This window comes from Papaver somniferum, chromosome 5, assembly GCF_003573695.1.
Source record: "Papaver somniferum cultivar HN1 chromosome 5, ASM357369v1, whole genome shotgun sequence".
NCBI lineage: Eukaryota > Viridiplantae > Streptophyta > Magnoliopsida > Ranunculales > Papaveraceae > Papaver > Papaver somniferum.
In genome coordinates, this window is record NC_039362.1 from 168,384,824 (window position 1) to 168,399,514 (window position 14,691).

Below are 14,691 nucleotides of genomic sequence, written 5' to 3' on the forward strand. Positions count from 1 at the left end.
ATTTCTTTATTTCTTGCTAAAATCCCAATCTTTGGATCGATACCCCGAGCAACGTTTTTGGTTCTAGGTATGTGGGTTTCATTTCCCTTATCCATTGTTTTATAAACGAATCGACGATGTTTTGATTTTACGATTCGCGGCGATGTTTCGGTTGAACACAATAACGAGGGAAAGTTTTTTTTTCTTCCACAATCGGAAGATAATATGAAACTGGAAGAAGAAGAGTTGAAATGAGTAGAATTTTTTTTGATTTGGTTTTTATACAGTTTTACCAGAAGGGCATTTATGTAACTTCAATATCATATAGGGTATTCCTTAACTAGAGTCTTTGGCTGGGTATAAATTGATGGCCCCTAAATCCTTTCGGGTGGCCCCTAAAAACGCGAGTAAAAAAATCCCTGAAAATACCAAAATTCTCCAGTTTCGCCTGTAGCTGTATTTCTCCTCACTCACTCGTATACAATAGCAAAACCCTTGTTCGATTTTCGCTCAATTTCATCATACCTCATCTTTTTGATGCTGTTCTCGATATCCTCCATTCTCTTTCTGTAAACAAAAAACCCTAGAAAAGATTTTCTCATCCTCCTGGATTTTGTAATTTTGAGCTTCAAAACCTGAAGAAGATACACAGCTGAAGAGCTAATAATACCACTTCCGGTAAGTGATTCTCTTTCTTTATTTATCTGTAACTCAAAATGATAACGCTTTGATATGTGAAAATCAATAGAACAATAAGTAACACCATTGGAGCTATATTGAAAAGAACTTATACACCATGGAGTTTGAGCCTTTAACTATAGATAATGCTGTAATAGAGTTTGATATGGGTTCTGGGGAAGAAGATGGAATTGATATTGAACACCCAGATGAAGAAGAAGAGGATTATGGTGATCAAATAATGGAAGGTTCAATTAGTCAAGATTTCTTTGCTTCTGACTTGGACTCAAATCTTGAACCTTTTGAAGGTATGGAATTTGAGTCTGAAGAAGCTGGAAGGATTTTTTATAATTCATATGCCCGTCGAATTGGATTCAGCACTAGAGTTAGTGTTTACCATCGATCTCGTCGTGATGGTGCAATAATTTGTAGACAGATTGTTTGTTCTAGACAAGGTTTTCGGCATGATAGGGATAGAGATGGAAATAGCAGTGAAAGTCGATCTAAACGTCAAAGAGCAGTTACTAGAGTAGGATGTAAAGCGATGATCATGGTGAAGAAGCAAGATTCTGGAAAATGGATTGTGTCTAAATTTGTGAAAGAACATAATCACGAACTAGTACCTCCGGATAAAGTGCATTCCCTTCGATCACACAGGCACGTATCAGGACCTGCACGGAGTCTAATTGATACTCTCCAGGCAGCTGGTATAGGACCTAGTGGTGTCATGTCTGTTTTAATAAAGGAATCTGGTGGGGCTAACAATGTTGGGTTTACAACTGTGGATTGTCGTAATTACATGAGTGGGAGTAAGCAGAAGACTCTTGGGACTGGAGGTCAGCATGTTTTAGGTTATCTGAGAAAAATGAGAGCAGAGAACCCTAACTTCTTCTTTGCAATTCAAGGTGATAATGATCACTCCACTGGGAATATACTATGGGTTGATGCAAATTCTAGGATGAACTACAACTACTTCGGAGACACAGTTACATTTGACACTACATACAGGACAAACAGATACAGGGTTCCTTTTGCTCCATTCACAGGGTTGAATCATCATGGACAACCTGTATTGTTTGGTTGTGCTATAATTCTTAATGAATCTGAGGCCTCTTTTGTTTGGTTATTTGAGACTTGGCTTTCTGTGATGTCGGGAACCCATCCTATCTCAATCACGACTGACCAAGATAGAGTTATACGCGCAGCTGTGTCCCATGTCTTCCCAAACACTCGCCATCGGTTTTGTAGGTGGAGCATATTTAGAGAAGCCCAGGAGAAGTTGTCTACTGTTTATCAATCATATCCTAATTTTGAAGCAGAATTTCGTAAGTGTGTTAACATGACTGAGACAATCGATGAATTTGAGATGTGTTGGGAAACGCTACTCCAGAGATTCGGTCTTGTGGAAAATGAATGGTTTCAGTCGATGTATCTTGTTAGGGAACAGTGGGTTCCAGTGTATCTGCGGGATACTTTCTTTGGTGATATGTCAATAACTCAAAGTAGTGATAGTATAAACTCATATTTTGACGGGTATATAAATGCGTCGACAACTATACAGATATTGGTTAAGCAGTACGAGAAAGCCATAGCAAGTAGGCATGAAAAGGAAGTTAAAGCAGATTATGATACATTAAACACAGCGCCAGTGCTTAAAACCCCTTCACCAATGGAGAAACAAGCAGCAAGCCTCTTTACCAGAAGAATGTTCATGAAATTCCAAGAGGAATTAGTTGAGACTCTTGCTATAACTGCTACTAAAACCGAGGACTCAGGGACAATCACCACGTATCGAGTAGCCAAATTTGGGGAAGATCACAAGGCTTACTCAGTTTCGTTTCATGTTTTCGAAATGAAAGCGAGTTGTAGTTGCCAAATGTTTGAATTTTCAGGAATTGTCTGTAGGCACATGCTGGCAGTTTTCAAAGTAACAAATGTTCTTACGCTGCCATCTCAATATGTGCTGAAGAGATGGACGAGAAATGCCAGGAGCGGTGTGGTAGTGAATGAACGCGCTGTGGAATTGCCCAATAATTCTCGGGAGTCATTGACTCTGCGTTTCAACAATCTACGCCAGGAGGCAATTAAATTTGTGGAGGAAGGAGCTAAATCTTTGCATACATATAACGTGGCAATTGAGGCTCTACATGAAGTTGCCAAGAAAGTTGCTGCTGCAAAAGGGCCGGGTATTGGCGTTGGATCTCTGGTAAATGGAAGCCATCAAGAAGTTAATGCCAGTGAAGGAAATCAGTCAGGACAGTCTCAGTCTTTCACCCCGGTATGTCTTTTCTCATAATATATAGTCTGACATTTGAAATTTATATCCATTTTCTTCTATCAACAGTTACTGGTCAATTATCCCACCGAAACATACTCCTCTCTTTCCGTTTCTCTTCATTAGATGCATAGTTTTTATCCCAGCCATGCAAGCCCATTACCAATGTAGTCCTGTTGATGAAAGCTTGAATCTTTGAAAGAAATAAGCTGACATAATGTAGATGGATTGTTATTTATCCATGAATACATAGAAATAATTACTCTTGTTGTGGGTCATTTTACGATCATAGATTAGGATGCATTTTAATTAGTTGTATATGTTGCCACTTAAACTTTTGTTGTTGCATCTATAACTTATACACAAATGTTCCCTCTTTCCTTCTCTATATTTGGTTTTCCTGCAGCTAGAGATGATGTAATTTCAATCCTTTAAAGGGTGAATTTCCCTTATCATTGATGTACCTACTCACCGTAACATTTTCAAATAATTTGATTAGTAAATTTCCTCTCATTCTTGTCCTGGATATTGATTCTGCCTCCTGTAAGATGTTTATCTTAGCTTATTTTTTTCTTTCCCTGATACACTGCATTTATTCTTTGATGCGAAAGCTAGCCAAATAGCTGGCACAGAAACATTCTATATAGTCTAAAAGCGCTGGACATCTCTTTTCCATATACCTACAGTTAATTGACAAACACCTAATATCGTTAAGACATTTCCTTGTGTTAGCATTATACTGATTTCCTAAACCTTTTCAGTTTTCATGTCTACGGTAGTAATCCACTCCGATTAGTACTTTTAATACATAGCTCCAGATTCACTGTGTGTTTGCGTCTTTGCATCAATTGCAACTGATGCTTGAATTTTATTTTGTCATTTTGCTATATGGAAGAAGGGGGATGCAGTAGATATTGTTTAGATTATGGCGTCACTGGCAGTGGCATCACTATATGTTCGTAATATGCCGAACGCTTTCAGTACGTTTTTCATCTACGGCAATATTGTATTGAATGAGAAATAAAAACGAGGAGATTTTTCCTGTTACAACTGTTCCGCATCTAGATGTTTTTAAGTATAATAGAATAACCAAAAGATTTATCTGTTATGTTTTGGTTACTTTCATTTTCTTAATTTTATTAAACAATAAGGAAAACCATTCACGCTTCCTATAATGCTTAGGAAGTATGTTGGATATATTTATGGAAGTCTAATTGTGTGATCTGGTTTTCCGTTTCTGTAGGACGAGAAGGACAAGAAGATTTTAGAGTTGATGAATGAGCTGGACACCGTAAATCAACGATGTGAAATATACCGAGGAAATCTTCTTGGAGTCTTGAAATACATGGAAGAACAAAAGTTAAAGCTATCAGTAAAAGTTCAAAATGTGAAGCTTAACTTGAAAGACTAAAAAGTTTACTATGCCAAAGACACTGTCACGGAATTATCTACCTTCATTCATGAACTACTAGCACCAGATAGTTTGAAAGGTCAGGCATAAACACAATCTCTGTTTTCATTTATTTCCATTAGATTAGATTGTTACTGAATTTTATCTTTATTTTTCATTTCTCTTCTTCGATTTCTATAATGATGTGTAATGTAATGACGAATCATTAATGTTCTGGTTTCTGCGAGCTCCTTTGTGTGTTGGTTTAAAAGAGCTAAAACAGGACCACAAGGTTTTCTGGGTCAAAAGATAAATATGAACCAAATGAATGACAGAGATCTAACCACGATGCATCTTAGGCTATTTGCTGTGACTTCCTCCAAACAGTTCTTTTTGTATGTTTCAGCCCACTTCGCACCTGAAGTGTTGCTGTTGGTTTATAAAATCTCAGACTCGCACAATTTTCTTTGTTCGGTTTTTGTCTCCCCCTTCATTTAGCAGCATCATTATAGTGATCAGTAATGCATCGGCAAATCTTTGCCAGCTGATATCTGATCGGTCGTATTTCTGTTCAATAAATATAAGTTATTTACACGTGCCAGTACATCCTACGTCGACCAAACCGACGGGCATAATGATAAAATTTCACGAGTGAGCTCCACCTCCACATAATGATATCCACCGCAAAATGAATCGAATCCGCACCGTTTAACAGACGTGTCAGGTCATCATAACTGTGGCATTAATATTCGTATTTGATTACGACACTATAAAATAACACTAAAAAAGCTCTGGATAGTTCCTCTAATTTCGTAATAATTAAATTAGAAACGGAGGTAACATTTTTTATTTTTTTATTTTGAAATCGACTTCGATCTGTTCGTCACACTTTTCAACTCCTCCTCTTTCTCTTTGCTCGTAATTATAAAACACCTTTGGTTCTTAATGGAGGAGCAAGTTAACGGGAGTGTTGAAATTCCTCTTCTGAATTCTTCTTCTTCTTCCACAATGGAGAAAGATATTAGCATGGATGGATTAACAATGTTTAAATCAAAGAAAACTTCGAGTTTTCATAGAATAATTGCTCTTGCGATATGGCTTGGATCAATTCATCTCAATGTTTTCTTAGTTTTGACGGCTTTCTTCTTCCTTCCAGCTACACTAGCTTTCGCGTGCGTTATCTTCTCCGAATTCTATTTGTTTGTTTGTTTGTTTTTTCCATTTTCTGTTTAATGATTATTGTTGGTTCGCAGTGTATTTGGATTGCTTTTATTTCTTATGGTGATTCCTACAAATGATAAAAGTGTTATTGGCCGAAAATTGGCAAGGTAAATTTATACACTTGCTTATTCAATTTTATTTCTATTATTGTTTCCTCATTATCAAAATTCAATTTTATAAATTGTGTTTTTGTTTCCTTGTTATCAATAAATTGTTGATTTATTTGATGATTAGGTATATTTGTAAACATGCTACTGGGCATTTTCCAGTTAGTCTTGATGTTGAGGATATTAATGCGTTTGATCCAAATCAAGCTTATGGTGAGCATTTTCATTTTTATTTTATCTGCTTTTTTTTAATGAATTGTGGGATCTTCGTGACATCATTGGGTTTGAATATTCTGTATGATATTAGTTTGGTAAAGTTGAATTTTCTATGGGTCAGCATTGCGTGAAGCTTTGTAGTGTTTACCAAATGAAAAGGGTTTTATTGATTTGATAGTACTTGATTAAGTTTATAGAAAACAAGACAACATGCTGAGTAGAAACAAAATTGAAGATTTTAATATGAAATGCTAACTTTTCTAGAATCAAGGCTTTGTAAAACCATGAGTGAGTTTACAGTTTACAGGACACATTTGCTTCCCTTCTTTTTACAGAAAGTTTGATACACTTGCTTTTGAAGATTGAATAGGCTATCATATAAGTATCTCATTCTTGACGATGTCTTTATACTTGATGCAGTTTTTGGATATGAGCCACATTCGGTTTTACCAATTGGTGTAATTGCTCTTTCTGACCTCACGGGTTTCATGCCTCTTACGAAGATTAAGGTCCTTGCAAGCAGTGCTGTAAGTTTCGCTTATCACACTATCTGGAACTGAACCCTTTTTCAACAAATTTTTTACGGTCGAGACTTGATAATTTTCAGGTGTTTTACACCCCATTCTTAAGGCAAATTTGGACATGGTCAGGGCTTGCACCTGCATCAAAGAAAAGCTTTATTTCTTTCTTGTCTGCGGGTTATAGTTGTATCATTGTTCCTGGGGGAGTGCAGGAGACATTTCATATGGAACACAATTCTGAGGTCTCTCTCTTCTCTTCTCTGTTGCACTTGTTTTACTTACAGGAATATTTATGTAACTTCTACGGTAAAAGCTTTTACATGTTTTTCATGCTTGACTGTGGTTAGGTTTAAGCATCCTACTATCTGTTCATGTGCTTGTCTATGAGGGAAAATAAAGTAAGGACAAATACGTAATTTACAGAAGTGTCTGGTTTATGTTATGTCTGGTGTTATCAATAGAACGAGGACACTCTTACGCGTAGACATTCTTTCCAACATTCAAGAGTAATTCAATGAACTTTTTTTAACTGTTCTTTTGCATGGTGAACAATTAAGTGAACTAACCAACTTCATGAAAGTCTGTTCTTTGTTGGTGCATCGTCAAGAGTTTCTTTGTTGTTCTTCCCTCCCATGAGAAAGCACTAGTTGTTCATTATAGTTAGTTCCTTGGGTAATTTTAAGTATTCGAAGTATTGTACAGTTTGTTTATCCCGGATACTTATGCAGCAATTAATTCTTTTTTAGACTTCATGTTCTCTTGTCCATTAGGTTGCCTTTATCAAGAATAGGAAAGGATTTGTTCGTGTAGCCATTGAGATGGGGAGGCCTTTAGTTCCAGTTTTCTGCTTTGGTCAGGTACTCGTTGTTCTTTTCTTCTTCTTTTTAATCAAGGGTATGTTCTTCTATTCTGCCTGAAAATGTTATACAGATAAAATCATCATTCATCATATCATTTGGCAGATATTACCCTGTCAACCGATGAAATAACTTATGCTGAATCATTTATTTAGTGTGTGGGGTTCTCAACTGTTTAGCTTTGTACAGAGTAATGTATACAAATGGTGGAAACCGGACTGGGAACTATTCCTCCACATTTCTAGAGCAATCAAGTTCGTCCCGATCGTCTTTTGGGGAATGTTTGGGTATATAACACTTTTATTTCATCTTTCTTTACCTGACCATGTTCTCTATAATAAGCAGTAAATATTACTACTTCATACTAGATATTGAAATTCTCTTTTCAATGGCAGAACACCTTTACCCAATTCAAATCCCATGCATATTGTGGTGGGTAAGCCCATTGAGTTCAAGAAGAACCCACAGCCGTCAGTAGAAGAGGTATGCAATTTGAACTCCCTTTATTTTCTTAAACAAGCAAAATGATGCTTCATCAAATCTACCAAGAACAAGAACGTTGACCCCTCAAATAAGAATGGTCAATGCAATCATCTCTCTCTCTCATTTGTGGACTTCTTTTGCAGATCAATGAAGTTCACAGTAAATACGTTCAAGCCCTTCAAGAACTCTTTGAAAGACACAAGGCAAGGGTTGGTCATGCTGATCTCCAGTTGAGAATTCTGTGAATTTTAGCTTATGTTTCTGTATTACCTCATCTGTATTTATAGTACAAAGCCTTCAAAGTACCTTGAAGGTTGAAAAAAGGTTTTTATAACCGACTGTACAGTTGTTAGCAATAGAATAACAATATCAGTCCGTTTGAAGAATGCTACTTAGATTTCCACTGTAATAGAAACAGTTCTACAGTTTCATATTCAGAATCAATATGCAAGATTGTTTGTGGCTCTGTGCCCGTTAAATTTTTTGCCTTGTAAGTTATGTAGGTAACTCATTTGGAAGTAAGTTACTTTCGAAGTGAGGTAGAGATTAGGGAGGACCAACAACGTTATCTCAGTCACAAAACACATCAGCGTAGGTAGGTAAACAGTCCCTCTTAGTATCCGCTGAAAGAAAGTTATTAATACGTATCAAAAATTATTAATACGTTTCATTCATTCGCTGCGGTTCCAAAATGAAGAGGAACCTTGTTTTTCATTGATGCTAAATCTCACAGTTCACTATCAAAAGGGCAATATTTGCAATGTACAAAACTATGGTACCATGCATGGAAATCCTTCTATGGATTGAATTTCCACTGAACGGTAAACACACTTGATGGCAATCACACTTCTCGTGTTTTCGGAACAATTTGAAGCGGCAGAATCTTACTTTTAGAGGGTCTTTCCAGCGGCAGAATCTTACTTTTAGAGGGTCTTTCCTCTACCATCTGACATAAGAGACGCTGCCGCGGCAGCAGCAGTAGGAACAACCCCAGCTGAAACTCCAGGTTTTGACAAATGCAGAAGCCTGAAAGGAGATAACTGAACCCATCAGAATTTAATGTGATACATGACGAGCAATGAATTACAGAATGCAAATTGAAACAGCTTATGTATATACTGCAAAAGACATTCATGGAGGATAAATTCAACCCGCTAACTAATGGGTCATATCAATTGGAATTTTAGGATAAAGCCCCTTAGTGTACACTGACCACTCAAAAGAATACACAGATACTTAGGGAGATGTCATCAGGCATTTTACTCATTGGATAAGGGTCTAGTGCAGGTTAGTGTGGTAGTCCTTCCAACATTAACTAGAGTCAGAAGGAACATAAATTTGAAAATCATAAATTAAAACAAGGTAAACACTGTCTGTGTTCAGCAATGTATCATCATGCACTTGTCCATGTTCAGGATTGGTACGAGAAATCTTGCTGAGGTAAACCCTACTTGGTTGCACCATAAGTAAATGCTGCTATATGTGATCACAAAATGGTTCGGTACAAAGAGAAGAGAGGAATAAGGAGAAAAGAAGATACTTACGGCGCAAGATATTCAGAGAAAGAAGATATAGCAGCAACAACTTCACTATAATTGTCAGCAGATGCTGGGGCAGTCACTTCAACCAGTTGTATTCCTGGTGTAACCGGCACAGCCTCATCCGTCGCATGGAGCTTCAACATCTTATGAACAGATGTTACAGTGACTGTGATAGGAACAACCTTCTGAAAATGGAAAGCAAACCCAACCTTTAAAAGTTCATGGTCTAACTTGTAACCAAGTATGTAAAAGAACCGCAGGCCATTCTTGCTTATTTTACTTTCTATCATACTTCGCACTAGGACAGAAAGTTGTTCCGCACCAGCACCTCTCATGGCACCTCCAACCTGACGAACAGTCCTGCAATGTATTAAAATGCATTAGAGGTTGCTTTGTGTGTGTGTGTTGTGTGTGTGTATGTGTGTTTTCCTCTCCATAAGATGCAGAAGCATCAATTAAGGTCTCACCATGTTGGTTTTGGCTGCTCAAGATCACACAAAATTCGAAGTTCTGAACTTACAACTCCTGGGAAATAAATGAATCACACGCATCAGTCATAGCATTGTCAAATAAAACTGACCAGCTCCTCTGCTGTTAACCATAAAAAAAAAAGGTGTATGGACACATTTTTTTTTTTTAAGATAGCAATTTTGAGAATGTTCAAATGCTATGCTAGTTCACAGTTAGTATACAAAATGCATCAAATCAAGAACTCATATGTTTGATACATCTAGCAAACAAGATTTCCCATCTCTATACTAATTCTATTATCAAAATATTGAGTACTAATTCTTGATTTTTTGTAGCTTGAAGCAAAACCTTGTTCATTATTATCAAACGTCCCGCATTCATAAACTAGAAGGAAACAATGCTTTTATAGCTAAATCAGCACAAGTTACAAAACATTATGAATACCAAAACTTGCTCAGATAGGAATACAGATGCTCAAATTATCTAGTAGCACAAGCATAAGAAATGCTTTAGACAGCCAACAACTGATAAGACTCACCAAGGTTTGGTCCACTTCTTAGGCAAAACTCATGGATCTTTAGACGTTCTTTGGGAGCACCACAAAGGCCGTGAAGAAGAATTTCCAGAGCTTCAACATGCTGCAAGACCAAATCAAATTACGAAAGATATAAAATATGACAAAAAAAAAAGCTATGACTATCAGATTTCATAACACTAACCTAATCTCCAATTTAGGTCGAAAATAAAATTTTGGTGATTTGGTCCTTTGAAGTTAAGGTTCAACTTATTAGACTACCATCACTAAAGCACAATATCTTTTTGCTACTTAAGTATAACTACAATTAGCACTATTCTTCCAGCCTACCGTTTGCTTTCTATGTGACAGCGTTGAGATTCACTTGCGGTTTTGATAGTTTGTGTGCATGAGTTTTGGTATTTCCAAACTCCTAAACTGACATTAGAGTTTAAATTCTTGCTTTACAATAGACACGCCTCTGCATTCAATATTCAATGTCCCTGCTATTAGTGAATTTAACATTACTCTAACTAGTATGTGCATTCTATACCAACAACCATAGACTGAACTGGATGATTACCTAAGAGATAAACCCATGAAGAAAAAAATTAAGTTTTTGTTGACACCAACAAGGTATTTTCCGTCAATTTGATTAGGTCAAGAAGTATACAATCTTCATCATTTCAAATTTCCACATAATTTACAAGAATATTTTCGCTGCATTGTGATAAAAGCAAGCAAATTGTATTGAGAATGACATGCTTTCTATATAACCAATGAGAGCCCAAAAAATTTGGTAAGAAAGTAATTGAAATACCTGAGTCTCTATGATACCTTCAACCACGCATTCCATTGATGATTTTTCCTCAGTTTGGAAGGTTAATTATAGAGCAATAGACTCTGTGAGGGATTTTGTTGAGCAATTGATAGGAGAAAAAGAAAGAACAGGTTAGGGTTTCAGACTACTAATCCAGTTTGGGCTTCTGAGGGGAGTGTCAGAGAATTGACTCTTTCAGTTCTTTTACACTTGTGTTATGCGGAGTCGAAAGGAAAAAAAACTTGATTCGGGGAACGATAAATTTGGTTCTTCTAAAAGCCCGATTTTTCAGTCGCCGTTTTTTCTTTTATAGAACATCTCCGGTGCTTCGACAGATTTTACGGGAAGTCTTAACAAGACATTTTGTTTGGGTCATTTGTTCGTGTCCAAAAATACTGAGTATTATTTCTTGAATACAAAATGTTCATCGGTTCCGTTTCAAACAAAAGTTCGATTCCCTTTTTTTGAAAGAAAATTTCTTGTTTGGTCCTAGGCCCATATAGTTATTTATAATAGGGTCCAACCGGAATTTTTTTTATCCGGAGGTCCAAAATTAATTAAAACATGGAAATATCCATAATGCCCATTACTTCCAAACGTGTGTGTCTACACTGCTTACAAATTTGAGTACATATCTGGTACACTGCTTAAAAATTCGAGTACATATTTGCTATACTGCTTACAAATTTGAGTACATATCTGTTTGAGTACATATCTGTCGTACTGCTTACAAATCCGATTATATATCTGAATGCTTACAAATTCGAGTACATATTTGCTGCACTGCTTCCAGGTAGAGTACAAATCTATAAGAATCAATGATAAATAAATTAGAAAACGTATTACATCACATACATTGTAGGATCATACAATGTAGCAACCCAACCTTCTATGTTCCTCCAAATCCATTTGCAGCACACCTTCTTTCAAACACACGTCACAACCAATTTGTAACTTCATCAAGACCACCACCAATTTCACAAGCTTGCAAATCTGAACCAACAACAACTCCCGTTCCTATCATTCAAAATCTGTCATTTCTTGCAATAAGTTCTGAATTGCAGCTCCAGATCATCTCCATATCCAATTCCAGTACTGAATCAAACGTAACAAAGAGCATCTATTTCAGTATTTCATATACGTACTGAATCAAACATAACAAGGAGCACTTCCTATCAGTATGCGATATATGTACTGAATATTCATGAACTACAAATCAACAGTATGACAACAACATGTGACAGATCTATGAAAAATAAGAGAATCGAAAGACATATTACAGTATTTCACATAAGTACTGAAGGGTAAGACTAAAAAAGGAGCAAAAACACAGCAAATAGCACTTCCTATCAGTATTATACATACATACTCATGGATCGAACCAAAAAAATTGGAAAAACTTCAAATAAAACAAAATTAGAAGAGTTTTGTATCAGTACGCCATATATGTATTGTCAATTCATACACGAAAAACAACTGTAACAAACCTAAAAAATGTTATAATGTTGAACCAATGATAAATCACAAATAACCGCTACAGTTTTAGTTACCTGTAACCCTGGGAAAACAGCATTGTTAATCGCAGATTCCATATCAACCCAAAGAACAAGATCTTTCTTGAAGAAAATCATGCCACCTCTGGGACCTCGTAATGACTGCAAATTGAAACAGAAGACATAGTAAACAACATGACCCTTGAACCTAAACTAATAAAAAAAAATGCTGCTTGTGTTGGTGTCAGTAGTTGCAGTCTTGCAGACTTCATGAATGGGACTAGGTGTACCTTGTGAGTGGTGGTTGTTACAACATCACAATATTCAAATGGGTCGGCAAGTACAAATGCAACAACGAGACCACTTATGTGAGCCATATCCATCATGAGAAAAGCCCCAACAGAATCTGCAATATTCAAGAAACATAGCAGGAAAGGGAATTAGGTGTGCGTAATGGGTTAACTAGTCTGATTCTATGATCACTAAGAATAACAACTGTTGACAATCAAAAGATATGTGTATACCTTTCTCATTCGAGGATAATCTAAATCACGAGGATAAGCACTAGCACCAACAATGATGAGTTTTGGTCGAAAGAGGGTGGCAGTTTTCTCAAGCATATCATAATCAATAAGGCCTGCAAGTGAATTTGGTGATGAATGCAAATTATCAACGAATTATAAATGAACAACAATAGACCACATAGTCATTACACAATATAAGAATGCAGAGCAGCACCTGTTGATTCATCAAGACGGTAGGGCATCGATTCAAAATAAATCGAAGTCCCAGATACCCGTCTTTTAGGAGTCAGAAATCCATGTGACAAGTGACCTCCATGAGGAAGATCCAGACCCTGTGCCAGTTACATGAACAAAGCCCTTTGTTGACAAAGTGTCTCTAGCTCATCAATGTACTCATTGCCACCATAGTATCTACATTGCAGAATGAAATGATCAAATGCATTTCAATACAAATACAGGGAAAAAATACAACATTAAGCACCATCTTTACCTTTTACCAGAAAGCCCTTCTGAATACTTTTTTGTGAGACAAGAACCCACAGCTTCCATCACTGCGCGAGATGTAAAATTCTCTGAAGCAATGAGCTCCAAGATGTTAAACTGACGATTCTTCTCACTATCAATTATTGAACGTACTTCAGGGTCTGCCTAACTTGAGAAGGTAATCTATCCGCAGTAGTAGTACCCAACTTGGGAAAAAAAAGTTGAAGAACCTTTAGTAAAAAGATTGGGTTGTTGTACAACAGCACCCATTATTGCAGCTCCACTGTATGCCTGCATCTTCTTCACTTCTCCTTAAACATAACAAGGAGCACTTCCTATCAGTATGCGATATATGTACTGAAGATTCATGAACTACAAATCAACAGTATGACAACAACATGTGACAGATCTATGAAAAATAAGAGAATCGAAAGACATATTACAGTATTTCACATAAGTACTGAAGGGTAAGATTAAAAAAGGAGCAAAAACACAGCAAATAGCACTTCCTATCAGTATTATACATACATACTCATGGATCGAACCAAAAAAATTGGAAAAACTTCAAATAAAACAAAATTAGAAGAGTTTTGTATCAGTACGCCATATATGTACTGTCAATTCATACACGAAAAACAACTGTAACAAACCTAAAAACCATAAAAGCGTCAATCAAATCGATTTGATTATCAGAATACAATCAAAAAAACAAATCAAAAGAAGAAAAACCGAACAAAATAATCAAACAAGATGATTAGAAAGCATACCTGGAAACAGAAAACAAATATTCTCCTCGTAAATCATAACGATGCACCATCTTGTTCTTGTTCTTCTTCTTCTTCTTCTTAAAAGTAGACTAGGTTTCTGTCAGTACGGGATATACGTACTGTTGGTTCATACACAACAATCAGCTGCATGTCAAAAATAATTAACGAATCCGTGAAAAAACAGTATTGAAACACTTCTATTTCAATATTCCATATATGTACTTCTGAATCAAATAAAAAAAGGTTTTCAAAACTAGGTTTCTGTCAGTACTGCAGATACGTACTATTGGTTCATACACAAAAATAAACCGAAACACATCTAAAACCAACAAAATGAAACTGATATGATCA

General features: G+C 36.4%; 3 protein-coding genes and 1 long non-coding RNA gene across 5 annotated transcripts; 2 read left to right on the forward strand and 2 right to left on the reverse strand.

Moving 5' to 3' along the window:
• Window positions 1–406: 406 nt before the first annotated feature.
• Window positions 407–4,668, forward strand: LOC113283573 (protein FAR1-RELATED SEQUENCE 5-like). The gene is made up of 2 exons (XM_026532890.1): window positions 407–2,935; window positions 4,176–4,668. Exons 1-2 carry the CDS (start codon window positions 776–778, stop codon window positions 4,341–4,343), a joined length of 2,328 nt encoding a protein of 775 aa, XP_026388675.1. The 5' UTR covers window positions 407–775; the 3' UTR covers window positions 4,344–4,668.
• Window positions 4,669–5,023: 355 nt separating this feature from the next.
• LOC113283574 (diacylglycerol O-acyltransferase 2-like) lies at window positions 5,024–8,206 on the forward strand. Its single transcript, XM_026532892.1, has 9 exons — window positions 5,024–5,494; window positions 5,576–5,650; window positions 5,778–5,863; window positions 6,287–6,393; window positions 6,474–6,629; window positions 7,158–7,244; window positions 7,434–7,531; window positions 7,640–7,727; window positions 7,871–8,206. The coding sequence occupies exons 1-9, from the start codon at window positions 5,268–5,270 to the stop codon at window positions 7,970–7,972; spliced, it is 1,026 nt and encodes a 341-aa protein (XP_026388677.1). The 5' UTR covers window positions 5,024–5,267; the 3' UTR covers window positions 7,973–8,206.
• A 158-nt stretch (window positions 8,207–8,364) lies between these two features.
• Window positions 8,365–11,432, reverse strand: LOC113283575 (mediator of RNA polymerase II transcription subunit 18-like). 2 transcript variants are annotated; one of them, XM_026532894.1, is made up of 6 exons: window positions 11,074–11,432; window positions 10,278–10,377; window positions 9,736–9,793; window positions 9,272–9,628; window positions 8,644–8,753; window positions 8,365–8,610 (listed from the first exon to the last, which is right to left on the reverse strand). In XM_026532894.1, the coding sequence occupies exons 1-5, from the start codon at window positions 11,107–11,109 to the stop codon at window positions 8,651–8,653; spliced, it is 654 nt and encodes a 217-aa protein (XP_026388679.1). In that variant the 5' UTR covers window positions 11,110–11,432; the 3' UTR covers window positions 8,365–8,610; window positions 8,644–8,650. The 2 variants fall into 2 exon arrangements, with proteins under 2 accessions (XP_026388679.1, XP_026388678.1); XM_026532893.1 differs by having other exon boundaries at window positions 8,365–8,753.
• Window positions 11,433–12,919: 1,487 nt separating this feature from the next.
• LOC113278101 lies at window positions 12,920–13,367 on the reverse strand. The gene is made up of 3 exons (XR_003325294.1): window positions 13,305–13,367; window positions 13,091–13,203; window positions 12,920–12,972 (listed from the first exon to the last, which is right to left on the reverse strand). It is a non-coding gene; the product is annotated as an uncharacterized LOC113278101 (long non-coding RNA).
• Window positions 13,368–14,691: the final 1,324 nt, after the last annotated feature.

Coding starts and splice junctions, on each gene's coding strand:
- LOC113283573 (XM_026532890.1), top strand. CDS start 776: ATGGAGTTTGAGCCTTTAACTATAGATAATGCTGTAATAGAGTTTGAT. Junction 2,936..4,175: donor AGTCTCAGTCTTTCACCCCG/GTATGTCTTTTC, acceptor CCGTTTCTGTAG/GACGAGAAGGACAAGAAGAT.
- LOC113283575 (XM_026532894.1), bottom strand. CDS start 11,109: ATGGAATGCGTGGTTGAAGGTATCATAGAGACTCAG. Junction 10,378..11,073: donor AAGGTATCATAGAGACTCAG/GTATTTCAATTA, acceptor TTGGTCTTGCAG/CATGTTGAAGCTCTGGAAAT. Junction 9,629..9,735: donor GAGCAGCCAAAACCAACATG/GTGAGACCTTAA, acceptor AATACATTGCAG/GACTGTTCGTCAGGTTGGAG.
- LOC113283574 (XM_026532892.1), top strand. CDS start 5,268: ATGGAGGAGCAAGTTAACGGGAGTGTTGAAATTCCTCTTCTGAATTCT. Junction 5,495..5,575: donor CCAGCTACACTAGCTTTCGC/GTGCGTTATCTT, acceptor GTTGGTTCGCAG/TGTATTTGGATTGCTTTTAT. Junction 6,394..6,473: donor AGGTCCTTGCAAGCAGTGCT/GTAAGTTTCGCT, acceptor GATAATTTTCAG/GTGTTTTACACCCCATTCTT.